Source organism: Pinus tabuliformis, chromosome 5_1 (genome assembly GCF_031772625.1).
Source record: "Pinus tabuliformis cultivar Carrire ecotype Pingquan chromosome 5_1, CPIR1, whole genome shotgun sequence".
Lineage (NCBI taxonomy): Eukaryota > Viridiplantae > Streptophyta > Pinopsida > Pinales > Pinaceae > Pinus > Pinus tabuliformis.
The window spans coordinates 585,785,679-585,809,416 of record NC_142305.1 but is presented as its reverse complement, the minus strand read 5'-3'; the positions used below and the strand labels follow the sequence as shown (position 1 = coordinate 585,809,416).

The 23,738-nt window shown below is 38.1% G+C and overlaps 2 protein-coding genes and 1 long non-coding RNA gene across 5 annotated transcripts; 2 read left to right on the top strand and 1 right to left on the bottom strand.

Moving 5' to 3' along the window:
• The first annotated feature begins 1,349 nt into the window (after window positions 1-1,349).
• On the top strand, window positions 1,350-7,848 carry LOC149166198 (uncharacterized). The gene is made up of 2 exons (XM_089432489.1): window positions 1,350-3,102; window positions 5,964-7,848. Exons 1-2 carry the CDS (start codon window positions 1,601-1,603, stop codon window positions 7,333-7,335), a joined length of 2,874 nt encoding a protein of 957 aa, XP_089288615.1. The 5' UTR covers window positions 1,350-1,600; the 3' UTR covers window positions 7,336-7,848.
• LOC149166199 (uncharacterized) lies at window positions 3,126-5,910 on the top strand. Of its 3 annotated transcripts, XM_089432488.1 has the most exons (3): window positions 3,126-4,254; window positions 4,610-4,693; window positions 5,381-5,910. In XM_089432488.1, the coding sequence occupies exons 2-3, from the start codon at window positions 4,669-4,671 to the stop codon at window positions 5,692-5,694; spliced, it is 339 nt and encodes a 112-aa protein (XP_089288614.1). In that variant the 5' UTR covers window positions 3,126-4,254; window positions 4,610-4,668; the 3' UTR covers window positions 5,695-5,910. The 3 variants fall into 3 exon arrangements, with proteins under 3 accessions (XP_089288614.1, XP_089288611.1, XP_089288612.1); XM_089432485.1 differs by having other exon boundaries at window positions 4,610-5,910; XM_089432486.1 differs by having other exon boundaries at window positions 3,126-4,693.
• A 4,120-nt stretch (window positions 7,849-11,968) lies between the features above and the next one.
• LOC149166197 (uncharacterized) lies at window positions 11,969-12,810 on the bottom strand. Its single transcript, XR_016260404.1, has 3 exons — window positions 12,624-12,810; window positions 12,457-12,534; window positions 11,969-12,332 (listed from the first exon to the last, which is right to left on the bottom strand). It is a non-coding gene; the product is annotated as an uncharacterized LOC149166197 (long non-coding RNA).
• Between the last annotated feature and the right edge of the window lie 10,928 nt (window positions 12,811-23,738).

Below are 23,738 nucleotides of genomic sequence, written 5' to 3'. Positions count from 1 at the left end.
TTTGAAGGCATACATATCCTATATCTCTAGTTTTGAATCTGTGATTTTTTAGGAGGAAACACATGCTCTTAACCAGTCCACTCAAAGTATATCAATCAACTAAATCACAACAAAACAACAGAGAATTAGTTTTTATGTTCTATTAATTTGATTTGAAGTTTTGTGGTGCTACGATATGTACAATGTCACCTACCTTTATGGAATTCATAATTGGCTAGTTTGGAAAGTTTATTAAGCCTTAGTTTAATCAGATTGTTTTTTTCATTTGAAAATCATGAAAATTCAGGTAGGGATTTTTGTAAATCTAGATTACAGCTGTGAAACTTCAGGATTTTGGGTGTCCCACAGGTTTTTGATGGTGCTGAATCCATTTCCACCGTCAAAAACATGGTTCAAACACTGCTATTACAAGATTTCTTGATTTTTTCCTGTCCACCACTTTTCACTGTCCTTACAATTCCTTCACTTGTTAAATAACACCATTTATTAGTATATATAATTTTTAATATAACCATAAATTTCTTCACAATATCAAAACCTAGACCCATATTCAATTCCCAAACTACACCCACCATTTATTAGTATATATAATTGTTAGTATACCCATAAATTTCTTCATAGTATCAGAACCTCAACCCATATTCAATTCCCAAAGTACGCCTCTGCTAAAACAATCAAACCTGCAGATTTTGGTGTAAGGGTAAACATCTTCATAATTCTCTGCCTTAAGAGAATAAATAAATAAGACGACAGGTGAAGAAAAAGGGAAACTCCTATTTCATAGACCATAGAAAAGTAAATGCTCCCTCACATGCCAGGTATTTACCTTTCGCCCTCTCTCTCGAGGCTGCTATCTCGATGGGCGTGCTGTCACTCAGAGGGCGAAAAGTAAATGCCTGATATAACATGTCAGACAGCATTTACTTTTCTATGTTCTATGAAATAGGAGTTTCCCAAAAAAACGAATACAGTAAGTCGGGCGGCCACCGAGCAATCATCCATCAGTGATCATTGACTCTGCACAGCGACACGCAGGCATAGAAGGCAAACAAGTTGAAAATGGGATCTAATCATAATGTCAATAGAAAAATCGATAAGCCTTCTTCGTCTCGTTTGATATGTCGGGTCAAAATGTCTAACATATCGTATCACCAACGAATCATCTGCTTCAGTAGAACGAAGCGACTGCATTAAGAAATCAAATCAATTAGGGCTCTCATCGCAATTTTAATGCATTTCATTTGACTATTATTTGCAGGATCAAACGCCGGAATCTGCAATCAAGATAAAAATAAGAGTAGGTCTTCATACTATGGACGCAATACAGTGTGCCTCATCTTTTTAGTTTTGACTCACCTTCGATGTCTATGCGATGATATTTTAACTCGTTTCGATGTCCAACCTATAATATTTTTTAATGTCGTTAAACTGTTACCAAGATCCAGTCGCTTCATCTGGTCTTGAATACTGTGGACACGAATACTGTACATGTCTTCTTTTCAGTTTTGACTCACCTTCGATTTCCATTTAAAAACATCGGTGTCCGATTAACAAACAGTTCAGACATGTAAGAGAGCTCCATGGAATTGCAGAATTGACCATGGAATACAGATGCTTGATGCAGCAAGGACAGGTGACTGGTATCATGGGAAAAAGTTTTCAGCGTTTCGTCAATCAGATATTCACTTGTTGCATACTGGTTTCCTGCTTTTTCACGTCTATTTCTTGCGTAGCGGGTTGTTCGAATAGAGAAATGCAATCTTTGTTAGCTTTCAAGAGCGGCTTGCATGATCCTGCGGGGCGTTTGGCTTCTTGGAATATTTCATTTAATTGTTGCAACTGGGATGGTGTCTTCTGCGACAACCAGACCCGCAGTGTCGTAGCTGTGGATTTGCATAATTGCAGTTTGAGTGGTGTCTTGCGCCCTGCAGCACTGTTAAACTTGACGGCTTTGGAGCGTTTGGATGTTAGTTTCAACAATTTTACTGGCCTGCCTATTCCTACAGAGATGGGTCTTTTGAAAAACTTGAAATTCCTCAACTTATCCACAGCTGGATTTGCAGGTACCGTTCCATGGCAGCTCGGAAATCTGAAGAACTTGACAGGACTCGATCTCTCTTCCCCTGTTTCTGAGTTGACAAGTCCTGACCTCTCATGGCTTAGAAATCTCACGGCCCTGAAGAATCTTTCTCTTGACGGAATCGATCTCTCAGCAGCTTCTTCCTCATGGGGTCAAGCAGTAAGTCCTCTTTCTCAGCTCATAAATCTTACAATGTCAAACTGCCGACTGAATGGTTCCATTCCCCCTTCCCTGAAGAAACTTACATCCCTACAAATTCTCCATCTCGATCGAAACAATTTTCAGTCTGAATTTCCTGTTTGGTTAGCGAATATGACTAGCTTGGTCTCGCTACAGATGACCAATGCAAATCTCAATGGATCTCTTCCTTTTGAACTCTCTCAGATACCTAACCTACAAAAGATTTACTTGGGAAATAACAAAATATTTGCCAATGTTTCTCAGATTTTTCAGGGCCAATGGAAGAGTCTGACCCTTTTCCAGATGCCAAACAATAGTTTGCGGGGCTCAATACCATTTTCTATAGGAAATATATCAACCCTGGCTGTGTTGAATCTGAAGCTGAACCGTTTGAAGGGAACGATTCCGGAGTCAATAGGCTTGCTCCGCTCGCTTACTTTACTAGACCTGGGTTACAACCAGTTGACAGGACCTATCCCATATTCCATAGGGTTGTTGTCTAAGATGACCAATATCAGTCTTACTCACAACACTTTGAGCGGAGCAATCTCAGAGTCACATTTCCGAAATCTGAACAATCTGAAATATCTTGACATCTCTAACAACATATTTGCGTTCAATATAACCTCCAACTGGACTCCGCCATTCCAGTTAGATGTATTGAGGCTATCTCATTGTAAAATAGAGGGGATGTTTCCTCCTTTTCTAGCATCTCAACATTATATGACAACACTGGATCTGTCCAATAACAGCCTCACGGGACAAATCCCTCCATGGCTATGGAACCTTACCAAGCTTGCGACCTTACTGTTATCGCACAATCAGTTAGAAGGGCCAATACCATCTTGTTGGAAACCATAAACGAGACAGCGATATTCAACAATCATTTAATGTTGTATCTAGAAATCAACAGTTGTATTTAATAAAGTTCTAGAAGTCGGCGGATAGGTTGACAATGGAGGAAGCTTCTCCAGGAAGCCACCGACTGAACCCATCTCCAGAAACCTCTACAGCTTGTATATATACTTGTTTAATCTGTGAATGAAGCAAGTTGTTCAGTTCTAATTCTTGTGTTTCTGTGTTGTGTTAATAAGTTGTGCGCCTCTGAACTCTAATATGGTATCAGAGCCGATGGTTTCGGCAGAGTGGTGAGCGCTCAGTGAGTATTGTTGAGCCGAGAGCTTATGAGCGAGGGCGACTAAGCTCTGAACTTGTAGTGAGGGTTTCCGCTATGTCTAGTGTGTGCAAGTTGAGCGATCAGACTAAGTGAAATATTTCTGTGTGGAGCGCAAGGCGAAGCGCTGTTGTTAACAGTAGTGTGTTGTTTGAAGCTAAGTTCTGGTGTGAAGCCGAGTGCTGCTAAAGGACTGTGAGAAGTCGCTGTGCAGGTAGTGCAGCAGCCGCTGTGGAGGAGAGTGCGATCATGAAAGAGTGTGTGAGAGAAAGGCACTGTGAGGAGAAACAGAGTGTGATACAAAGAATCGCTGGTAAAAGAGCTGCCGAGATAGAAGGGCCGTGAAAGGAATTGGTGGCTGCATCTAAGGTCGAGAGAGAAGGGCCGTGATAGAGGCGGCAGCGACAGAGGACCCGGACACTTAAGACGGAATTTTTTGAATAAGAAACTGAATTTGCTGGGCGAGTTCTTGAACCCCGCGGAAGTTTTTCTCCAGGTTGAGTCAGTTAAACCACGTGCCAAGTCTGAGACAAATTTGGGGTGTGCCGGTACCTGATTCAACTTTGCGCATATATGGTCATAAGAGGAATGCAATTTAAGGATCATATGCACAAGGGATTGGCTTTGCAGTGATATGTATGTAGGGAGGCCTCCAGCCAGCGAGCGGGACCTCTGAATCTGCCCGTGCGATGCGCACTATGGAGAGCCCAGAGTCACCACAGAGATGGCGAAGATGAAGATTGAGAGGTTTCTTCAAGCCACATGGTGTGAAAGGAGTATGTAGCTGAGGAGCCTCCCAGACCAAATTAATTGGATTAAGGTAAAAATATTGCTTTTGGTCATTATAAAAACTTCTTTGTCATATGTGAAAGTTTGAATGCTAGAAATGAGATAAAGCTTTTAAATATATATTTTTAAGTGGTGAAGAGAGTTTATTAAAAAAATAAAAAAAAACGTGGTGGTTTGGTGCATCGAGGGAGATCGGTTGCATTGCCGCTACAACTTTGTCAACAGAGTGTGTTGAAGTATGTGTTGAATGTAAAAATTGAAAGGAGTCTTGTGTTGACTATTGTGTGGACCTAGTTGGTGCTGACTGGCGAGTAAAAAAAACTTGTGGCTTGGTATAGTCTCGCAGTTGAATTTTCTCAAATTTTCTCAAATGGCAATATTTGCAGAAGAAAATTTAAATGAGATAGAAGAATTGGAAGACAATGACGCAATACTAAAACGATTAATGCCAGTTCTGCCAATTTTCTCAGGTAAAAATTTTAAGCTTTGGGCAATTAAAATTGAAGGATTGCTTAGTTCAGTAGATTTATGGAAATTTGTCCAAGAAGATTTTATAAATTTTAATGATAAGCGTAGAAATGCAATAGCATTGTTTCTCATCATATCAGCTTTAGATGAAAACATTTTGTCTAATATTTTGTATGAATTTGGTGAAATACGTGATGCAAAAATATTTTGGGACATTCTTGAAATGAAATACAGTATGGAGGGTAGTGAGAAAGCTGAAGTTGATGAAGGTGTTGTAGCTAAAAGTGATTGTGTTGAAAGTATCATAGCTGGGATTAAGGTTGAAAATATGTCTTTAACTGACAATAGCGTAGCATGTGATAGTAAAGAAATTACCTATGATGCAGAAACATATGAAGTCAAATTTGATGACAATTATGTATCCCATGATGAGTGGTTAAACATGATGCATGAAAAGCATCTTATTGATGAGTTGTTGTTTGGTGAGAAGAGTTGCCTACCTCCATACACCAATCAAATGCAGGACAACATGTTTGCAGTAACAGAATTGACGAAAGAGGTTGAAGACATGAATCAACCAACTATGTCAGCAAAGAAAAATGAAGGAAGCAAAGCTCTTTCCAAAGAGCACGATGACAAAAATCAATATGGTTTTGTTTATGAATCTAACATTGTTTTTGAGTATGCAGATATTCACAATCAGGAAGAAGCAACAAAACTGGAAGAAATTGCAAGCATTAAGGACAAGTATGGGTCCCAAGAACGTGAAGCAATGTTGAAGAATGTTAACCTGCAATCAAGAAAGGAGAAGCTCCATCACTATTTTATGGCAAGAAAAGTGAAGATGAAGTTGCATCAACAAATGAACAAGAATGGACCTTTTAGCAAGAAAACAAAAATGAAATGTTTTGTTGTAAGCCTAGCTGCAGGAATGACAATTAAGAGTATAGTGTCTTGTTTATTGTATGTAGTTGGAATTAAGGGGGAGTGTTGGAAACCATAAGTAATTCCAACAACCAGACAGCGATATTCAACAATCATTTAATGTTGTATCTAGAAATCAACAGTTGTATTTAATAAAGTTCTAGAAGTCGGCGGATAGGTTGACAATGGAGGAAGCTTCTCCAGGAAGCCACCGACTGAACCCATCTCCAGAAACCTCTACAGCTTGTATATATACTTGTTTAATCTGTGAATGAAGCAAGTTGTTCAGTTCTAATTCTTGTGTTTCTGTGTTGTGTTAATAAGTTGTGCGCCTCTGAACTCTAATACATCTCAGTTGTATAACTCTACCTCTTTGAAGCAGGTGGAACTACGGGACAATCTGCTTCACGGCAATCTCCCTAATCCTGGAGGAAGTTCTGTTGCAGGGTTCCCTTGGGAACTTGATTTGTCAATTAATAACATTACAGGTCCAGTCATCTCAGATATTTGTACTCTGTTGCATACTTCGAATTTCTTATCTTTAGCATCGAATAAACTCGAGGGGCAGATTCCTTCTTGCATTTGTGAGAAAGCAAAATATCTGGAGGCTCTGGATCTTTCAGGCAATAAGCTCTATGGGCAGTTACCTTCCAATATCAGTCAATGTTCTTCTTTGAAGGTATTGAATGTAGGGAACAATAATTTGAAAGGACAGATACCAGTGGAACTGGGAAAATTGAAGACACTTGAGGTATTGCACATGAATGACAACAAGTTAAGTGGAGATGTTCCCTCGTCCCTGCAAAATTGCAAGATGTTGGCAATTCTGGATTTGAGTGAAAACAGCATAACAGGCAAAGTGCCTGAATGGATTGCGGATCTTGCGAATCTCCGCATACTCGTTCTGAGATCGAATAATTTGGAAGGCGAGATACCGATCCAGATTCGCTATCTTCAGAAACTCCAAATCCTTGACCTGGCAATGAACCGTTTATCAGGTTCCATTCCGCGATACCTCTCGAACATATCAACATTAAGCAATGAAGATTTCACAAACTCTGTGTCCACCGTGCTTAGATATGGAAATTACTACAAAGAAGAAGTTTACCTGATGATCAAGGGTCGGGAGATGGCTTATAAATACATCCTCTCAGCTGTCACTTCTCTGGATCTCTCGGCAAACAACCTCAATGGTCAAATCCCAGAGGACATTGGATATCTTAGAGGCTTACAGTCTTTGAATCTCTCACACAATGACATCACCGGACAAATGCCCCACGAATTTGCCGAAATGGCGAATTTAGAAGCTTTAGATCTCTCAAACAACGAATTATCGGGAAGAATACCTGAAGCATTTGCGGATCTGAGCTTCTTGGGCTATTTAAACCTATCCAATAACAATCTTTCGGGGAGAATTCCAGATCTACCGCATCTGGACACATTTGGGGCATCTTCTTTTTCGGGTAATCCAGGGCTCTGTGGAACTCAACTTCAGAGAAACTGCCGCGATCATACTTCTAATTTCGGCCAAGGGGAGGATGCCAACGAGACTGTGCATTGGTGGGAATCGTGGAAAGTTGGAATGGGAATGGGATGTGCAATTGGGTTTGGAATTGTGATCGGCGCCTTAACTCTCAGCAGACGGTTAAGGACGAAATACTACGAGTCTGTGGATGGCATTGTAAATTTGTTCTGGTTACAAAGGTTGTGTGATCTGTGATTTGTTCTGGTTATAAAAGAAAAGATCTCCGTTACTCTGCCGAATCCAAAGATAACATTTTAGTAGATTTGCATAGATGGAGGTTGCCTGAATAACCAAAGGTAGGTCCATCAAGGACCCGTACATCTACTGCCATCATCGGGGGCATCTCCCTTCCTCCTCACAGATAACCAGAGCCCCCTTCCATCGCTGGGACTGTGATTGACCTGTGACTGCCACTTGTTTTCTGACCAACTTCAGCAGAGGCATGACGACAAAGACATGGAAGAAGAACTATATTGTCTGTAATTAATTAATCAATTCTGTATACGTGGATGACATTTTGTAAAATATAAAAATATGGCGGTACTCATGGATGCCATTTTTTAGAATGTAATAGGCTAGAGCGTAGTATTGCGTCATAGAGTTAGATTCTGGTGCTAACAGGAGAGATGTAAATACCATTCGAGCCATCATTGCTTTGGTCATTTGTCCCATTATGGACAGTGTAATGGATTAATGAAGTTTACAAACCCACGCAAAAGGAGTTGAAATAGAGTAAGTTTAACACAAATTGAGGAAGTAGTCTCCAAAATAAAAAACACTTGTAGGAAGGACTCAACATACAATCATATTCTAGGGAGATTACTTGTCCTTATGAACGACAATCATGAGAATTCCCCTTGGAAGGGTTAACTCACTTCTTAATATGAAAAATACCTATGATTATTCTCCTAGAAGGGTTGAAATTCAGGTTAAAGTAAAATTGAATAATTTGAAAAAAAAAATTAAAATTGATTAATTAAGATAAGTTGTAATTAAAGTATTTTTAACTGAGTGTTGCAGAGTAGTGTAGCTTTTACTATTTGTGCAAATTATGTTTTTAGAAAATTGTAAGTTGATATATGAAGTTTAAAAATATTTGCTAACTAAAAGACAAGGATTTGCATAAATTTTGGTGGGTAGTAACTAGTCTACAAATTTATTTCACCATAACTTAAAAATAAGTAAATGTCTACATATTTACATTTTAACTTATTATCCTGGTAAGCATATTTATTCACATCTTGTCTATATCCATTTTTTTATGTAAATAATTTCTTAAATTACTATGAGAGTATGAGTTATTTTTAAGGATTTTAATTTTTAAGTGATTTTATGAATCTTAACAATGAGAAATCATTACACAAATATATAAAAATCATGGCATAAATTATCTATATGATATTGCTAAAATAATATGGGTAAATACTAAAATGGATTGCTAAAGTCCTCCTTTCCAGGGTCTAGTAAAATGATTTATAATATATAATTATTACTAACGTAGTTATATAAATTAAATAGGTGGTAAATATCCACAAGTATCAATTCATAATAAACACCAAAACACTTATTTCATGATATATCTTATATTGCTAAAATTTAAAAAATCATAAAAACTAATTAGATTATATTTTTATTTTACATTATTATATTACTAACTATAAAAATAATTAATATATAAGTTAAACATATATACATTTAAAAAGCATGGAATTATATTTTTAACTCTGGAAATTTGCCTCTACTTTACCATAAAGATTCTTAATATGTAAATAGGATTTGTTCCAATACTATGGCTTATCAATACTACATGCCCATTGTAACTCACTTAATATGATATGACACTTTTTCAAATGACTTTTTTTAGGTAATCCATTTAATTAAAATGGAAAAAAGGCATAACCACTTTCGAGATAAATCTCAACCCTTGATTTGTGTATATTACTAAGAATATTTTAAAATATTATATGCAGGTTAATGTCATTTACCTAATAATTATGAATAATTAAATTAAAATTCCGTAAGCCCTATTCCACAAGAATAGACTACCGACATACTTATAAATTATAAAAAAAGAATTAATATAAGTTAAATATATATACATTAAAAAAAACATATAAAAAGAATTTCTAATTAGGCTTTTATGATCCGTAATATTTGAATAGTCTCTCCATTTCAAACCACCCACTATGGTTTATCATCTTGACATTGACGGAGGATCTAATCTAGCCAAAGCAATAAATAATGTGAGATTCTCCAAAATCTCAATAGAAAATGTATGGATATTCACTTTCAGTATATTATAGGGTTAACACTATGGTTTATGAATATCACATGTCCAAAAAATCATGGTCCATAATGAAAAATTATTTTATATGTTATATTTTATTTTAATTGTATAACATTTTTTAATTAAATTGAAAAGCATAAGGGGCATAATTAACTTTCAAATAATTTTCAACCCTTTGTTCTAACTATTATTGAAAATAATGTGTGGGTATTCGGTTGAGATTAAATAAAAAAATTAAAATCTCTATTCTAAAATAAACACGCTTATTAGCTTAATTATTAGGGTTTGTGTAATTTGGGAGAACCTTGATAAAAATGAGAATTAATAGTGAAAAAAGAAAGCTATGAAAATGTATTTTAATGAAAATTTAAGATTTTTAGGGAAATAGTGATGATAAATGTTGATTATCTAATTCATAGTTTTAATCATATATACCTATTAATATAAACATATTTATTTATATACTTATTTTGTGTTTTCTTTTTGGTCCTGCACACAATGAGTAAAAATGTGGTAATGAGAAACTCAATAATGTACATGTGTTCCATTCAATTTAATCTTAGCCTAAGTTCCAAACTACCACATGAACTTACCAAATACTCCCTATATTTGAATTTAAAGGAACTTTTATTCACATTCTAATGTATATGAATACAAATAGGTCATAAGATCTCAACTTTTCAAAGACATGTTATGCAAGTGGAAGGAGAAGAAACTAGGATGAGGATAAGGGAGGTTGACATCACTACCATTCATTGTTTCTAGTAGTGGTAGATACATTTTTGTGATGACCCCGTAAATGTAATTATTTAAAAGTTTACTGTGGTAAAACTGAATGACATTGAGAACTTATTTTCTTTTAAAGAAGTAATCTGTTAATTTGAATTATGCATTAAGTAATGTTTAAAGAATTACTCAAAAGAGCATTGAGTTTCCCAAAAGGGAAAGCAGTTAATGGAACTGAAAATAACCACCTCCCTTAACTGGAAGGATTTCCAGGAAAAAGGAAATGGGGGAAGAGTCTTTCTTTTCTGTGCTGTAGGGACAGACAGAAGAGAGAAAGAAGAGAAAAAAACACACCTGGTTTTGGACTAAGTCTGGTAGAGACCAGATAGTCAAGACACTGGGTGCTGTCTTACTGAGGATTGGGATCCGGTAAGAATAAGCTCGGGGGGAGACTCAGGTCCCGAAGGACAAGTCTCAAGGATGGGTGGTTAATGAGCTTAACACAGGAATTTGCAGGAGGCTTGCTACAAGAAAAACAGTACGCGCAGTGACCAGGTAAGTAACGGGAACCTAATAAGCCTGTGGTGGTTTTATTAAAAACAGTAGAGTAAATAATTACTGTTGCAGACATTAGAATATTAGATCGGAATATCTTCAAACCTCTGTTACTCTTATCAGGTTAAAGATTGAACAAATATTAGAATCTGTACCTTAGCTATAAGACCTAATATTTGTGGAGTTAAGGTAATGTTAGAAACTAGTGCCTTATACCAAATGGTGTACCATTCGTGGAGCAGCAAAGTTATAATGCCACCGATGGGGTTTCTGGGAAATGCAACCTGTCCCTGTGGAAGTTAGGGCCGGGTAAGGGAACTAAATCACACTGAAACAGTGGAAGTTCTGCTATAGTGTCATTACCCTAACCTGTATTCTTAAAAAAAGGGGGTAAACCACTACTTCCTGAGTAACTGATAACCTCAAGACAAAGTATGTTGACTTAGTACTGTAAAGACAGGTAGAAGATAGAGAGCCGTGACATCAAACTTTAAGGCGGGGTTTTCAAGCAGAATCTTGAACGAATAACCGAGCCGGTATTGAATGGTTTCGTGCTCAGTAGAAAAGAGAAAAAACGTAAACCAATAAACATAGAGTTAAGTGCTTCAGCGCCGTAACCGGCATAACCATTAGTGACCTGTATTCTCTTCAAAACCCTCATGAAGAGGCTCGAAGACTATCACAGAATTATAATACATACTCCTTGCATCGTAACCTTGAACCAAAGGGTTCGGGTTCGAATTCAAAGAGCGCACTGCATGCGAGAGCATCTAGCTCTGTTTCTTTAAAGAAATAGATAAGAATAAAAAGGAACAGAACTTATGCATACATATGGACTTTAAATGATAAGCATTGAACAGAACAGTAAACGATGTAAATGATAGCCCTCGTGGTGCTGAGTTGAAATCATTTCATAATAAAACAATAGTTCTGATCTAAGAGCCGTAAGGGCGTAAGATAGGTCCTGCTGTAGCAAACAAATGATATATATATATATATAAAACCCTGATATTCATGCAATAGTAGAACCCGCCATACATATTTCAGATAGAACAATTTTCGATTGGTATATAGAAACAACCATAACTTATGCTTTAAAAGTAGATGGTCCGGGCAGCTGTATATCCGCATAGATTCAAGCCGAAGATTGACCATGCAACCATCGAATCGGATGCAGGTGCGACCTCTCATGGCGTTCCAAGACCGAATGGAAAAATAAGCAAATGTAAACAGAGCATTGAACCGAGTAAGTCATGGACAAAATAAATATATATTATGACGAGAAAATCGTATTACATAATCAAGAAATGTATGAGATCTTGTTCTTCAAGGCACTGTACAAAAACATGGTAGTCATTAACTGTAAATATAACCAATGTCCGTATTTTAACAAAGGGCCGCAACCCATAATAGGTCCAGAGCCAGGAATATATGCGGAGAAATTATGAAGTGTGCTAACCTAAACTTTAAGCACAATAATATAAGAAACTAGGCTCAGGTAGCCATTTCACATAGCGGCCGAGTAGTACAGTCTCATGATCCAGAGACTGACCTTCCTCTGGTCCGCGGTAACTAGACAAAGGGACTTAACCCAGCAGTCATAAAGAAATTGGTTCTCTGTCATCTGCACCAACCATGAAGAGGTAGGGTTGGGAACTCAGAATCGCTCGGAGAATAACCCTACGACAGAAGACAAATACTGTTTAACCATAAGATACACCGGGTGTAGGAGAAGATTCATTATGCACCTGTGAAGAGTTCCGACCGGTTAACATCTGATTGAATGTGCATACCGCCGATAAGCTCCTATGGCCGCCATTCATAATCTGTCAAAGAGGAAAGCTCAGTAATTATCGTTCCTTAAGAGTAAATATAGGAAACCCCGCAATCTTTATTAAACAGTTAGAAATCTTACCGAACCAGCTAGGTAGCTTGTATCCCTGGAGCGGGGGCGCCACGGCAGTGTTGCATGTTGAAGGAAATTGTAACAGAGCCGAGGGTTTGACTTGCAGCGGTGACAGAATGGCGCGGAGGCAATGGGATGCCGAGAAAAACCAAAGAAATCGCGAAGTATCCGGAGGAATTCACTTTATAAACACAACGAGCCAACCTAGGAGACGTGGAGCTGTTTCCTCCATCGATCTCGGCCAGCGTTTGCCCACCGTTGATTGAAGCGGGAATACCAAAGAGGAGAAGCGGGAAAGTTCCCAATACGGGAGCCATACCCAGATCACGTGAACGGATCAGTCGACTTAAATGCCAAGTCCAAGTGTTCTGAGATGGTATTGCCACCTCACACATTCGGTATAGAATCGGACAACACGTAGCTGCGTAGTATTAAAATATTCATAGCATGATATTAAGACGCAGATACTTCATATCAATGTTAATTTACATCCTTTATTAGATCAACCCATTGACATACGTTGTGATAAAGTATACAGCAAGCTCATATCGTCTATGCATACGTTTATATGTATATAGTTGGTGTTATTACCGTGACCCAAGAATTTTTTTTTTTATATTACCTAAAGTTAAAATGGGTAGAGATGTGACAATTTTCTTCATGATACATTTAAAATTGATGTAGTTTTATTTATGTGATTATTATATTTACACTCCTTAAATTCTATGAATTAAGATTTAAAAGAATAAAATTGTCGTATTTTTATTCAACTATACTTTACAAATTATATTGACTAAATCTTTCATATGGACAAAAGCTAAACCCACAATCATAAATGAAGGCCCTAACTCCCAACCACTAGCTAGAGATGTAGACACCAACATTGGAAATTGCATTGAAAGATTGAGAAACCTAATTGGATCTTTCATTTGATTTAGGGTTCGTCGTTTCTAAGTTAGGTATTAAATAAAATAAATCTACCTTGTATCATTTTTTCTTGGAAAACAATAGAAATTTTAACATGATTTTGATTTTGGGCATCCTAGAAGAGTTTGATGGCGTTGAATCCATTTACACCATAAAAAAACTCCCATGATAGGTTTTAAATTAAAAAAAAAAAAAATCAAATTCTCACGAGAAAATAAATAACTATATATATATATTATTTTTAAAAATATAATTTAAATATTTTATGAGGTTTCTTTATAAATATGGTTTTTAATATTTTTGTTTAAAATGGGATTAAAATAATATGGTTTTTAATATTTTTGTCGATTAAAATAATAAATTTGATTGGAATTCAATACTTCATCATTTTTTAAGATTTTGGATTTAAAAATAATTATGAGACCCAAAATTACATCAGTTCAATTAGGTTAAAGTCATAAATGAAAATCTATTTACTTGCGAGATGACATAACAAAATTATGTGCAACCCTTTTTAAAAATATTTTATTTAAATTTTGTCTTTATAAATTTTAAGAGTCCTTTAGTTAATTTTTATCATTTAGGCTCAAATTATCCTCGCGCGCTGTCAATAATATTTTAACCTAAAAGTTTAGTAAAATCTAAACCTTACGGATCTCAATCAACTAAATCACGACAAAACCTAAAAAAATGAGAAATCTACTAAGTTCCTTTGACTTTGAAGCTTTCTGGCGGCTGCTGTATTTTTATCATTTAGGCTCAAATTATCCTCGCGGGCTATCAATAATATTTTAACCTAAAAGTTTAGTAAAATCTAAACCTTAGGGATATCAATCAACTAAATCACGACAAAACCTAAAAAAATGAGAAATCTACCAAGTTCCTTTGACTTTGAAGTTTTCTGGCGGCTGCCGTGTAGAATAGATAGATTCGTGCGGGATGAGGATAAATAAATAAGGCGGCGGGTCAAAATTGAAGAGAACATTAGGTCGGGCGGCGACGGAACACTCATCCATTACTGATCATTGGCTCTGCACAGCAGACACGAAGGCGTAGAAGGCAACAAGTTGAAAATGGAACCTAATCACAATGTGAAATGAAAAATCGAGAAGCCCTATTCGTCTTCTGCGGCCACTCGTTTGATATGTCGGGTCAAAATGTCTAGCATCAGCAGAACGATGCGACTGCATTAAGAATTCAATTAAATTAGAGCTCTCATCGTAAATTCAATGGGTTTCAATTGACTATTATCTGCAGGATCGAACGTCCCCATCGGCCGAGCTTATCTCGATTGCAGGTTGCTCAAGGTCCTCGTCGGGAAATTCCTATTTCCACCACTATAGGAAAGTTAATGCACCCTGACATGCAAGGGGAATAGTGGGTGCCTTGTTGCTAACCTGCCAAAGTCAACTTTGGCAGAAATATAAATGCAAGGCACCCACTATTCCCCTTGCATGTCAGGGTACATTAACTTTCCTATAGTGGTGGAAATAGGAATTGCCTCCTCGTCGTGGCCAGTGGGCCCCTTACGCTTCCGTTCCGATCGATAGCAAGACTCGCTTTTAAAGTCGGAAAAACCTAAGGAATACCATCATTGACATGTCTTTTCACTGTAGGTACACGGTTTAATGTAGGCCAATGCTATTTCCAACTTTATAGTATTATAAATGCTGCTAACAAGTGAGGGAAATAGCGCTCGTTTTCTTTCTCCACGCTCCATCCATTTGTTCACGTGCTGTAGAGAGAGGGCTTGTCAACATGCATTTATAATGCTATAGAATGGGAAATAAGAATGTAGTTTAATGTATAAGATGTGATTGATGATTTTGTACCCACCAATTACACATGACAAGAGCTAACCAACCTGCTATCAAGCCTTTAATACACCGGATAGCAGCCAGTTACCATACATATGCCCATACATTTAGAAGCATACATACATCGTGGTGGATTTGACGTGAACTGAAATGGAGTGAATGCTACCTTCGAACCATGGCGCCTAGAATTTCAAATTTGCGCGCGGAATTTCTGCAACAAGTTTTTGAATAGGGATGCAATGGATTTTTATTTCATTTTCCCTCTGGATTAGCTCTTGCCCATTAAGACTACTCCTTTCGAATACATAGTCCCTCCCATTTAAATTTTGAATACCCGCGCACTGTGCTCCCTGAATACCCTGGAGGCTGGTTTTCTGGCAAAGTATTTATTTTTTCTTTTAAAAGATAGCCCTTACCTCCCAGTCAGGGTCGAAAGGAATGGGACCTTCTGCAATTGCTGGTGTTTTCGAGCACGAAGTAACGAGCTCCGAGAGGGGTGCTGGGTCTGTGAAGGAATGTAGAGAATATTGTAATTGTGGCCATATCCCACCCGGCCGTGCCTCTCTTGGCTCCAGTTATGAGAGCGCTTCTACATCGCGGAGGAGGAGCGCGCGTGTGGCCCATGGTGTAAGGCCTTCGTGACTCGGGCAGGGACGCGACGGGCGGGCGCCCCTTGCACGACGAGCGGGCGCTCCGTGCACGACGAGCGGGCAGACGGTGCGAAGGGCGGGCACGGTTATGCGACGATCATCCGACACTTGTGCGACGATATGCGACAAAGAATGCGACGATATGTGGGAGCACGAACACTTAGTGCGAAAATGAAATGGAGCGAAAGGCTTTATACCACGACTTGGAGAGGCTTGCATATTGGCAAAGCCGACTTGCAAAATGGTTATGTTATGGGCATTATAACACAATTATGGGGTTGGCCTTAAGGCTGGACACCCCTTCACATGTGAGCAGGCTAGCGTATATATTGAATGGCGCAGAGCCTCATTTGGGCGTCGAACTCAAGCACTTTGCATCTCTATCTCTTCTACATCGAGCAGGGGTAAAAGGGCGCAAAAAAAGTGCGCATAACTCAAGTGCGCAATTTTATCGGGAGCTGATTGTAGGTTGTCAGAGCACGGTTGTGAGGTGGTTTTGTGCAGAACCGAAAGGAGGAGTTCTTGGTGTCTCGGGTGAGCACCCTCCTACCGTATGAGGTTGGCACATGGTTGTAAAAGGCTGTCTTTGCCTTGATTGTAAATTATTCTAAGTGTTGGCTTGAAGTTTGTCAAGCACACTTGTATGATGTATTATTGAAGAACTGTTATAATATATTATTGTTGGGCAGACTTGTTCGGGAGTTGCCCCTCCCTTTATACTTGTGTGCAATTGTTGTTCTTGGTTAATTGCATTTGGATAATGAATGAGTATGGACTTCATTAAGTATAAAGGATAAATGCATTTTACTTGGTTGCGAAACACAAACTAAGTAAGGACAAGTGAATTAGGCGTAGTCCATGTGTACGACTATTGGTGAAAAGAAAGTGCACGGTGGTGCCGCACCTCGCCGGCACGGTTGAAAGACCACCGTAGGCTTGGGGGTTGTGACAGGTGGTATCAGAGCAGATATCCTGGTTGAGACTTGAACAAGGTTCAGGTGTTGAGGCATTTGAAGGTGGTTTCAGGACTCGGTTTGAGCAGGGTTGCTTGTGACAGGTACTTGCAGGTGAAGGAAATCGTTTCACACAAGTGGAACAAGGATTGGTTCTAATTGCAGGTGACTTGGTAAATATGGAGAAGGCTAAAAAGGCAATGATGGTGGATGATGGTGAATCTGGCCATAATGTGTTTAAAGCTCTCCGGTACGAAGTATTGGAACACATGACTCGATGGAGTTCTAACTGGGTTGCGATGCAAGCTGAGAACATGAAGATTCGAGAGAGCTGTTCGGAACTAAGGAGAGAACTTGAAGAACTTAGGAGCCAATGCGGAAGTACGACAGATGTTGAACTCAATGAACTTGATGAGGAGATCCAACGAAGTGGACTTGGTCTTCAAGAGCTCTTTGATGAGAGAGCCCGGTTAAGGAAGGAAAGTGCCAAGGTGGAAGCCGAAATCAAGCAGATTGAGGAAGAGACAAAGAAGAAGCTTCTTGGTAAGAAGGTTGTTGTGATTGAGCAGGAAGAGCTCGACTACATTGACAAGTTGGGGACTCACTACAGAGAACATCCAGAGGACATTCGGAAGTTTAGTTCCATGAACTTAGTCGATGGACACTTGGTTGGTGCACTTGAGCAGAATACGGTGGAAGGAAAGCTTGAAGTAAGTCAAGCTAGACCAGGGCCGAGTTCCCTAGAAGGGCCAAGCAAGGAAGTAAGGTATCTTAAGAGGAATGTCAAGAAGGAACATAATCCTATTGACACTTCTGAGGACGAATTCTTAAAGAAGGTTGCTGAGATAAGGCGCAAGACAAAACTGATAGAGGAAGATGGTTCCTTGAAGTTAAGTTTTGTGCAGGTAACCGTGAAAGGCAAGAGATTTGCAGCTTTGATTGATACAGGGGCTACTCATAGCTTCATAAGCAGGAAGGCAGCAAAGTCTTTTGGGAAGAAAGCAAAGATGGAGAGGGAATGTAGTGCTTTCAAAGCAGTTAACTCTTCCATTAGAGCTGTTGATGGTGTGTTGAAGGACACTCAGGTGAAAGTAGGATTATGGTTCGGGAAGTTGGACTTGAGAGTTGTGGACATGGATGATCATTCTATGGTGTTGGGGCTGGACTTTATGGAGCTTGCACAAGCCATACCAATGGTGACCCGAGACATTCTCTTGATCACAGCTGGTGGGAAAAACATGATGGTACCGATGAATAGAAGGAGTTGCTTGGGGTATAGACCAAGGATGGCTTCTATGACTTTGTATCCCAAAGATCCGAATGTAAAACATGAGGATGTGGAGCAAAGAGGACTTGGGAGTGTGGTTCAAACAACGAAGGAAAGGAAGCTTGTTGACTTCGTTGCAAGGGCTGGAAAGAAGAATGAAGGAAGTGAGAAGGGAACCTCACGAACATGGAGACACTTAGTGGGAGCATCTTCTACTAATGATCTTCACAATGGAGCTACAAATGAAGGGAGCCCGAGTGCTACTTCAGAAGCAGTGGTTGATGAGGGTTATGAGGGTAGAGATCCTGCTGGGATAGTGGACTTTTGCAGGTATGCTATGGGCATATATGATTTTCAGTTGACAAGGAAGAAGCTAGGTGAGCTTGGATGTACATGTGAAGAGATTGAAGCTGTGCATAGATACTTGAGGACACAACATCAATCTGACACATGGGTGGATGAGAGTCAGGGAGGAAACTTCCTGGCCCTCCTTTCTCTATAGATAACCTTGGAGGGAGGTTGGTGTGGAGGCCTTGGTAGGGAGGAACCACATCAACTTTACAAGGGGCCTTGGAGGAGGCTTCTTTATGACAAGTGAGAACTTGGATGCAGATGACCAGAGGTTGAGATGGAGTCTACATGGGTTGGGCATTATGGATAACTAGAGTCATGGACATCAGGTTGGAGACATGGAGCATGGCAGTCTTATGCAGGGACATTATGTGGAGCACTTGTAGAGGTGTCACTTATAGGCATCCAATGAGGAGTGCCAAGGCAAAGATGTTGTGCAGATGGAGTTGCTGATGTGACATGGAAAGTTGGAGTTTGAGGAGATGGTCTCTACATATGGAAGAGACACACGTATGACATGTTGCAGATGAGATGAGGACTACTTCATGGACCTGAGCATGGGTTTAATTACATGGATGGATTCTTGGTCGAGTTCAGGATGTGGCAGTATGTTTGAGAACTGACTGATGGTGACATGAGGATGTGCATTCTCATAGTTTGAGCGTGACAGTTGGACTGATCACCCGACTAGTTCAAACATGGGGACTAGTAGTGTACAGAAGTATGTTGGCATTGTGTTGGAGTATCATGGTAGCAGTTCACATGGGGACGACACATGATGATTAATCATCATGGATTGAGATGACTTCTTGTTGACATATTATGGGCAGTTTTGCACATGGTGATGCTGGAGTTTGACACATTGTTGCAATGGACATGTAGCTTGAGTTGGAGGGATCAACCTTCCATGGTAGAAAGCAGCATGGGGAGATTGTGACAAGGTGGTCATGGACATCTGATATATGACATACATTAGTATGGAGTATCTTGGTGACAATTGGTTACTAAGGTGGAGCATGATGGAAATGAGATTCTACATATGTTGCAGGGATGTTCACCTTATGTGGAGGAGTTGACATCATGGTTGGTGATGATCTTGGTGGAAGCTACCGGGATGGTATGTTGTCGAGGACGACAATAATTTCAGGTGGAGGAGGATGTAAGGCCTTCGTGACTCGGGCGGGCGCCCCTTGCACGACGAGCGGGCGCTCCGTGCACGACGAGCGGGCGGACGGTGTGAAGGGCGGGCGCGGTTATGCAATGATCATCCGACACTTGTGTGACGATATGCGACAAAGAATGCGACGATATGTGGGAGCACGAACACTTAGTGCGAAAATGAAATGGAGCGAAAAGCTTTATACCACGATTTGGAGAGGCTTGCACATTGGCAAATCCGACTTGCAAAATGGTTATGTTATGGGCATTATAACACAGTTATGGGGTCGGCCTTAAGGCTGGACACCCCTTCACATGTGAGCAGGCTGGCGTATATATTGAATGGCGCAGAGCCTCATTTGGGCATCGAACTCAAGAACTTCGCATCTCTATCCCTTCTACATCGAGCAGGGGTAAAAGGGCGCAGAAAAAGTGCGCATAACTCATGCGCTCAAGGAAGGAAGTGCGCAGTTTTACCGGGAGCTGATTGTAGGTTGTCAGAGCACGGTTGTGAGGTGGTTTTGTGCAGAACCGAAAGGAGGAGTTCTTGGTGTCTCGGGTGAGCACCCTCTTACCGTATGAGGTTGGCACATGGTTGTAAAAGGCTGTCTTTGCCTTGATTGTAAATTATTCTAAGTGTTGGCTTGAAGTCTGTCAAGCACACTTGTATGATGTATTATTGAAGAACTGTTATAATATATTATTGTTGGGCAGACTTGTTTGGGAGTTGCCCCTCCCTTTATACTTGTGTGCAATTGTTGTTCTTGGTTAATTGCATTTGGATAATGAATGAGTATGGGCTTCATTAAGTATAAAGGATAAATGCATTTTACTTGGTTGCGAAAGACAAACTAAGTAAGGACAAGTGAATTAGGTGTAGTCCATGTGTATGAGTATTGGTGAAAAGAAAGTGCACGGTGGTGCCGCACCTCGCCGGCACGGTTGAAAGACCACCGTAGGCTTAGGGGTTGTGACACATGGCGATGGATCCTGGAATGGCAAGAGCTAACCAGCCTACTCTCGGGCCTTTAATACACTGGATAACAGCCAGTTACCAATTTCAGTAAATTCAGAGTGTTGCGCTAAAAAATACACTGCATTCAATAGCATCAATAGAATTGAGCTCTCCTGAATTACATCGATTGATTTTGTGGTTTAATTCCTCATAATACATATACTCTATTTGAACCTTACCAGATGCCCCCCAATAAATTGATGGTTATGAATGGATAAAAGAACAATATCAATGGTCTAGATGTGATAGTGGCTTATAACGTATCCACCGAAGTACATGATCAGTGGTTTCATGGTCGGTATCTTTATTAGGTTTGCTTTTACCATATTCCCATAGATTTCATATGAACTAAAAAATAATATTTAGTATACCTTTGTTTGTGTTTAAATTCAACGTGTACTACATCACTGGCTCAATTCCGTTCTATTAGTTGGAAATTTAAACAGAAAATAAGAGTTGGATTTCAATAACCATTTATGGCCATGATCAATCCCATATTTTTTAACATGTATATCATAAATACCTCACACAACTCTCTCCTTATAGCAATGGGTCAATCTCCATACCAAGTGATGAGGCTGCTGATCTCATTTATGTTTATGCTAAGTGCCATGGAAAACAGATCTCAAATTTAATCAAATTTATGGAGCTTACATCCTTTCAATCCCAACAATATCCATATTTGCACTTACAAATCATTTACTCTTTGTAAATAGGGTTAAACCACACTACCATAATAGAATTCATACTCATTTTTATATTTCAATAAATTTCATTAAATGTAATCTTATCATGACTATTAGAGCAAATGGAGTGTGAAAGCTAATGTCTTTATATTAAATAAAGTTTGCATTAATTTAAACTAATCAAAATTCACAAATAAAGTGTGTTGATCCTATATATTACCATATTTAAATAATTGATGGTTAATTATTATAATTAAATATTTGATGATTAGCTCAACTATATAAAAATATGCATAAAATTTTTGGATTGATAATTATAATCTCTACTAATTATGGTATGAAATAATGAATGCTTTTATTTTTATTTTATAAAATTTATTTTAAGTTATTGTTTATTATATTTTTAAAATTAAAATATAAATTATAAATTATAAATTATTTTAAGTAATTTTATTAGTAGATAAAATGAATTTTTTATTAACATTTTTTCTCCTTAATTTTAATCAAAATTCAATAAAGATTTTTTAAACTTTGTAGTTTAATTAGTTTTACATGTAGAATTTGAGTTGCCCACCAGTTCTTTAGGTTACTGAATCTATTTATGTATTTAAAAAAACATTTTAAATAACAAAAATCATAATTTTGCTTAAAACCATTAAAAAAATCATTTTTTTTTTTTTTTAATATTTAAAAAATAACTTTTAATAAATTAATAAAAATTTTAATTTGATTTGATTAGATTATTATATTTTAAAATAGTATTTATAAGTAAATTAAATTTGATTAGATTATTAAATTTTAAATAGTATTTATAAGTAGTTTAATAATATGAAGTATATTATATTTCTATATAACACATAATCTTAATCTTAATTTTTTAATAAGAATGTAAACTTTTCTTGAAGATAAACGCGTCGACCAAATATTGGCAATGTGATTTTTCCAAAAATCTTCATAAATTGACTAAGAATGTAATCTTGTAACTTTTAATAAAACTTTGATCTTTTATTTAAAAAGATAAATCAACATTATTTATAATTTTAAAAATACACTTTTAATTACATTTATAATAATTATTACAACCATGTAGACTCCAATTTATTTTACTAGACCAACTTTGAGTCCACAAGAATGACTAGCTGAATGACTAGCTATACAGAGGGTACTGTGTCCAACTACACTTCTCACAACTGGGAATGGCCCAATAATAAAGACATGTAGTAAAAGCTAAACTAGAGACCACACTAACACAATGCCACTAGGGGCCTTTAAGACCTATTTGAGGATTTTGGTTTGCTTAATAATCCTTAAAAATATTAACAGAAATATACTAGAGGAAATTAAAAGAAAATTCATGTAGATTATGTGAAGCCCACAAATAGAAAGGGATTCCCCAATCTCATTTGGAGTGGTGAGTCACACCACTTTTCCTTCTCTACGCCCATGTCCTCTAGATAAATCATTCAAAAAAGCTCAACACTCCCTTATTTGTGCACACCCTCTGTAGTCTTCCACCACAATGTTTATAGCTCAATACACCATGCAACCCCCAAGACCGAGTCCCCTCTGCATTCTACCGAAATTATCATTAGGGCATGTTCCCTAGGCCTCATCAATTGTCTTTCCAAAATTCTCCCCTTCAAATTTCCTCCTTGGTTCCTCTCTTGCGGCAGGGAAATTGGAAAACAACCTGAGGTCACCCTGTGCAACTTTGTAAACTGCTAACACTACTCGCCAACTTTTCATTCCTTAAAAGCCTCTCCATTAAACAAGATAGAGTCATATGGTTATGCATGTGAGGGGGCAAAAACGACACCCTGCATTTACTCCCTAATCATGTCCAAGGTGGTGTGCATGACTCTCAATCCACCTGTTACCCTCTGATTCCACCCCCATCAGGGGAATTTTAGAACATATAATTAATAAAAGTATTAAAAATTAATAAATTTAATTAATAAAAGAATAATTAAATATATATATATATATATATATATATATATATATATATATATATTTCTAAATATAAAAATTTGAAATAAGTCAAAATTCTATTCATTCTTCAAAAAGGAGGTACATCAGTAGAAAAATGCAGATTGTCTCACCTCAACCATGTTTGTTGACTACTGTGATCAGCATATGGTAAAGAAACAAAAAAACAACTAAATACATAGTCCACAATTTAGGAGGCCAAAAGCACCAGTAAACACACAAAACAAGTAAAACAGTCATCTGATGTGATGTAGGTTGGGTTTTTTGAATTTCTTCCTGGAGGAGGAGGAGGGTGGAAGGAGCACTGGACT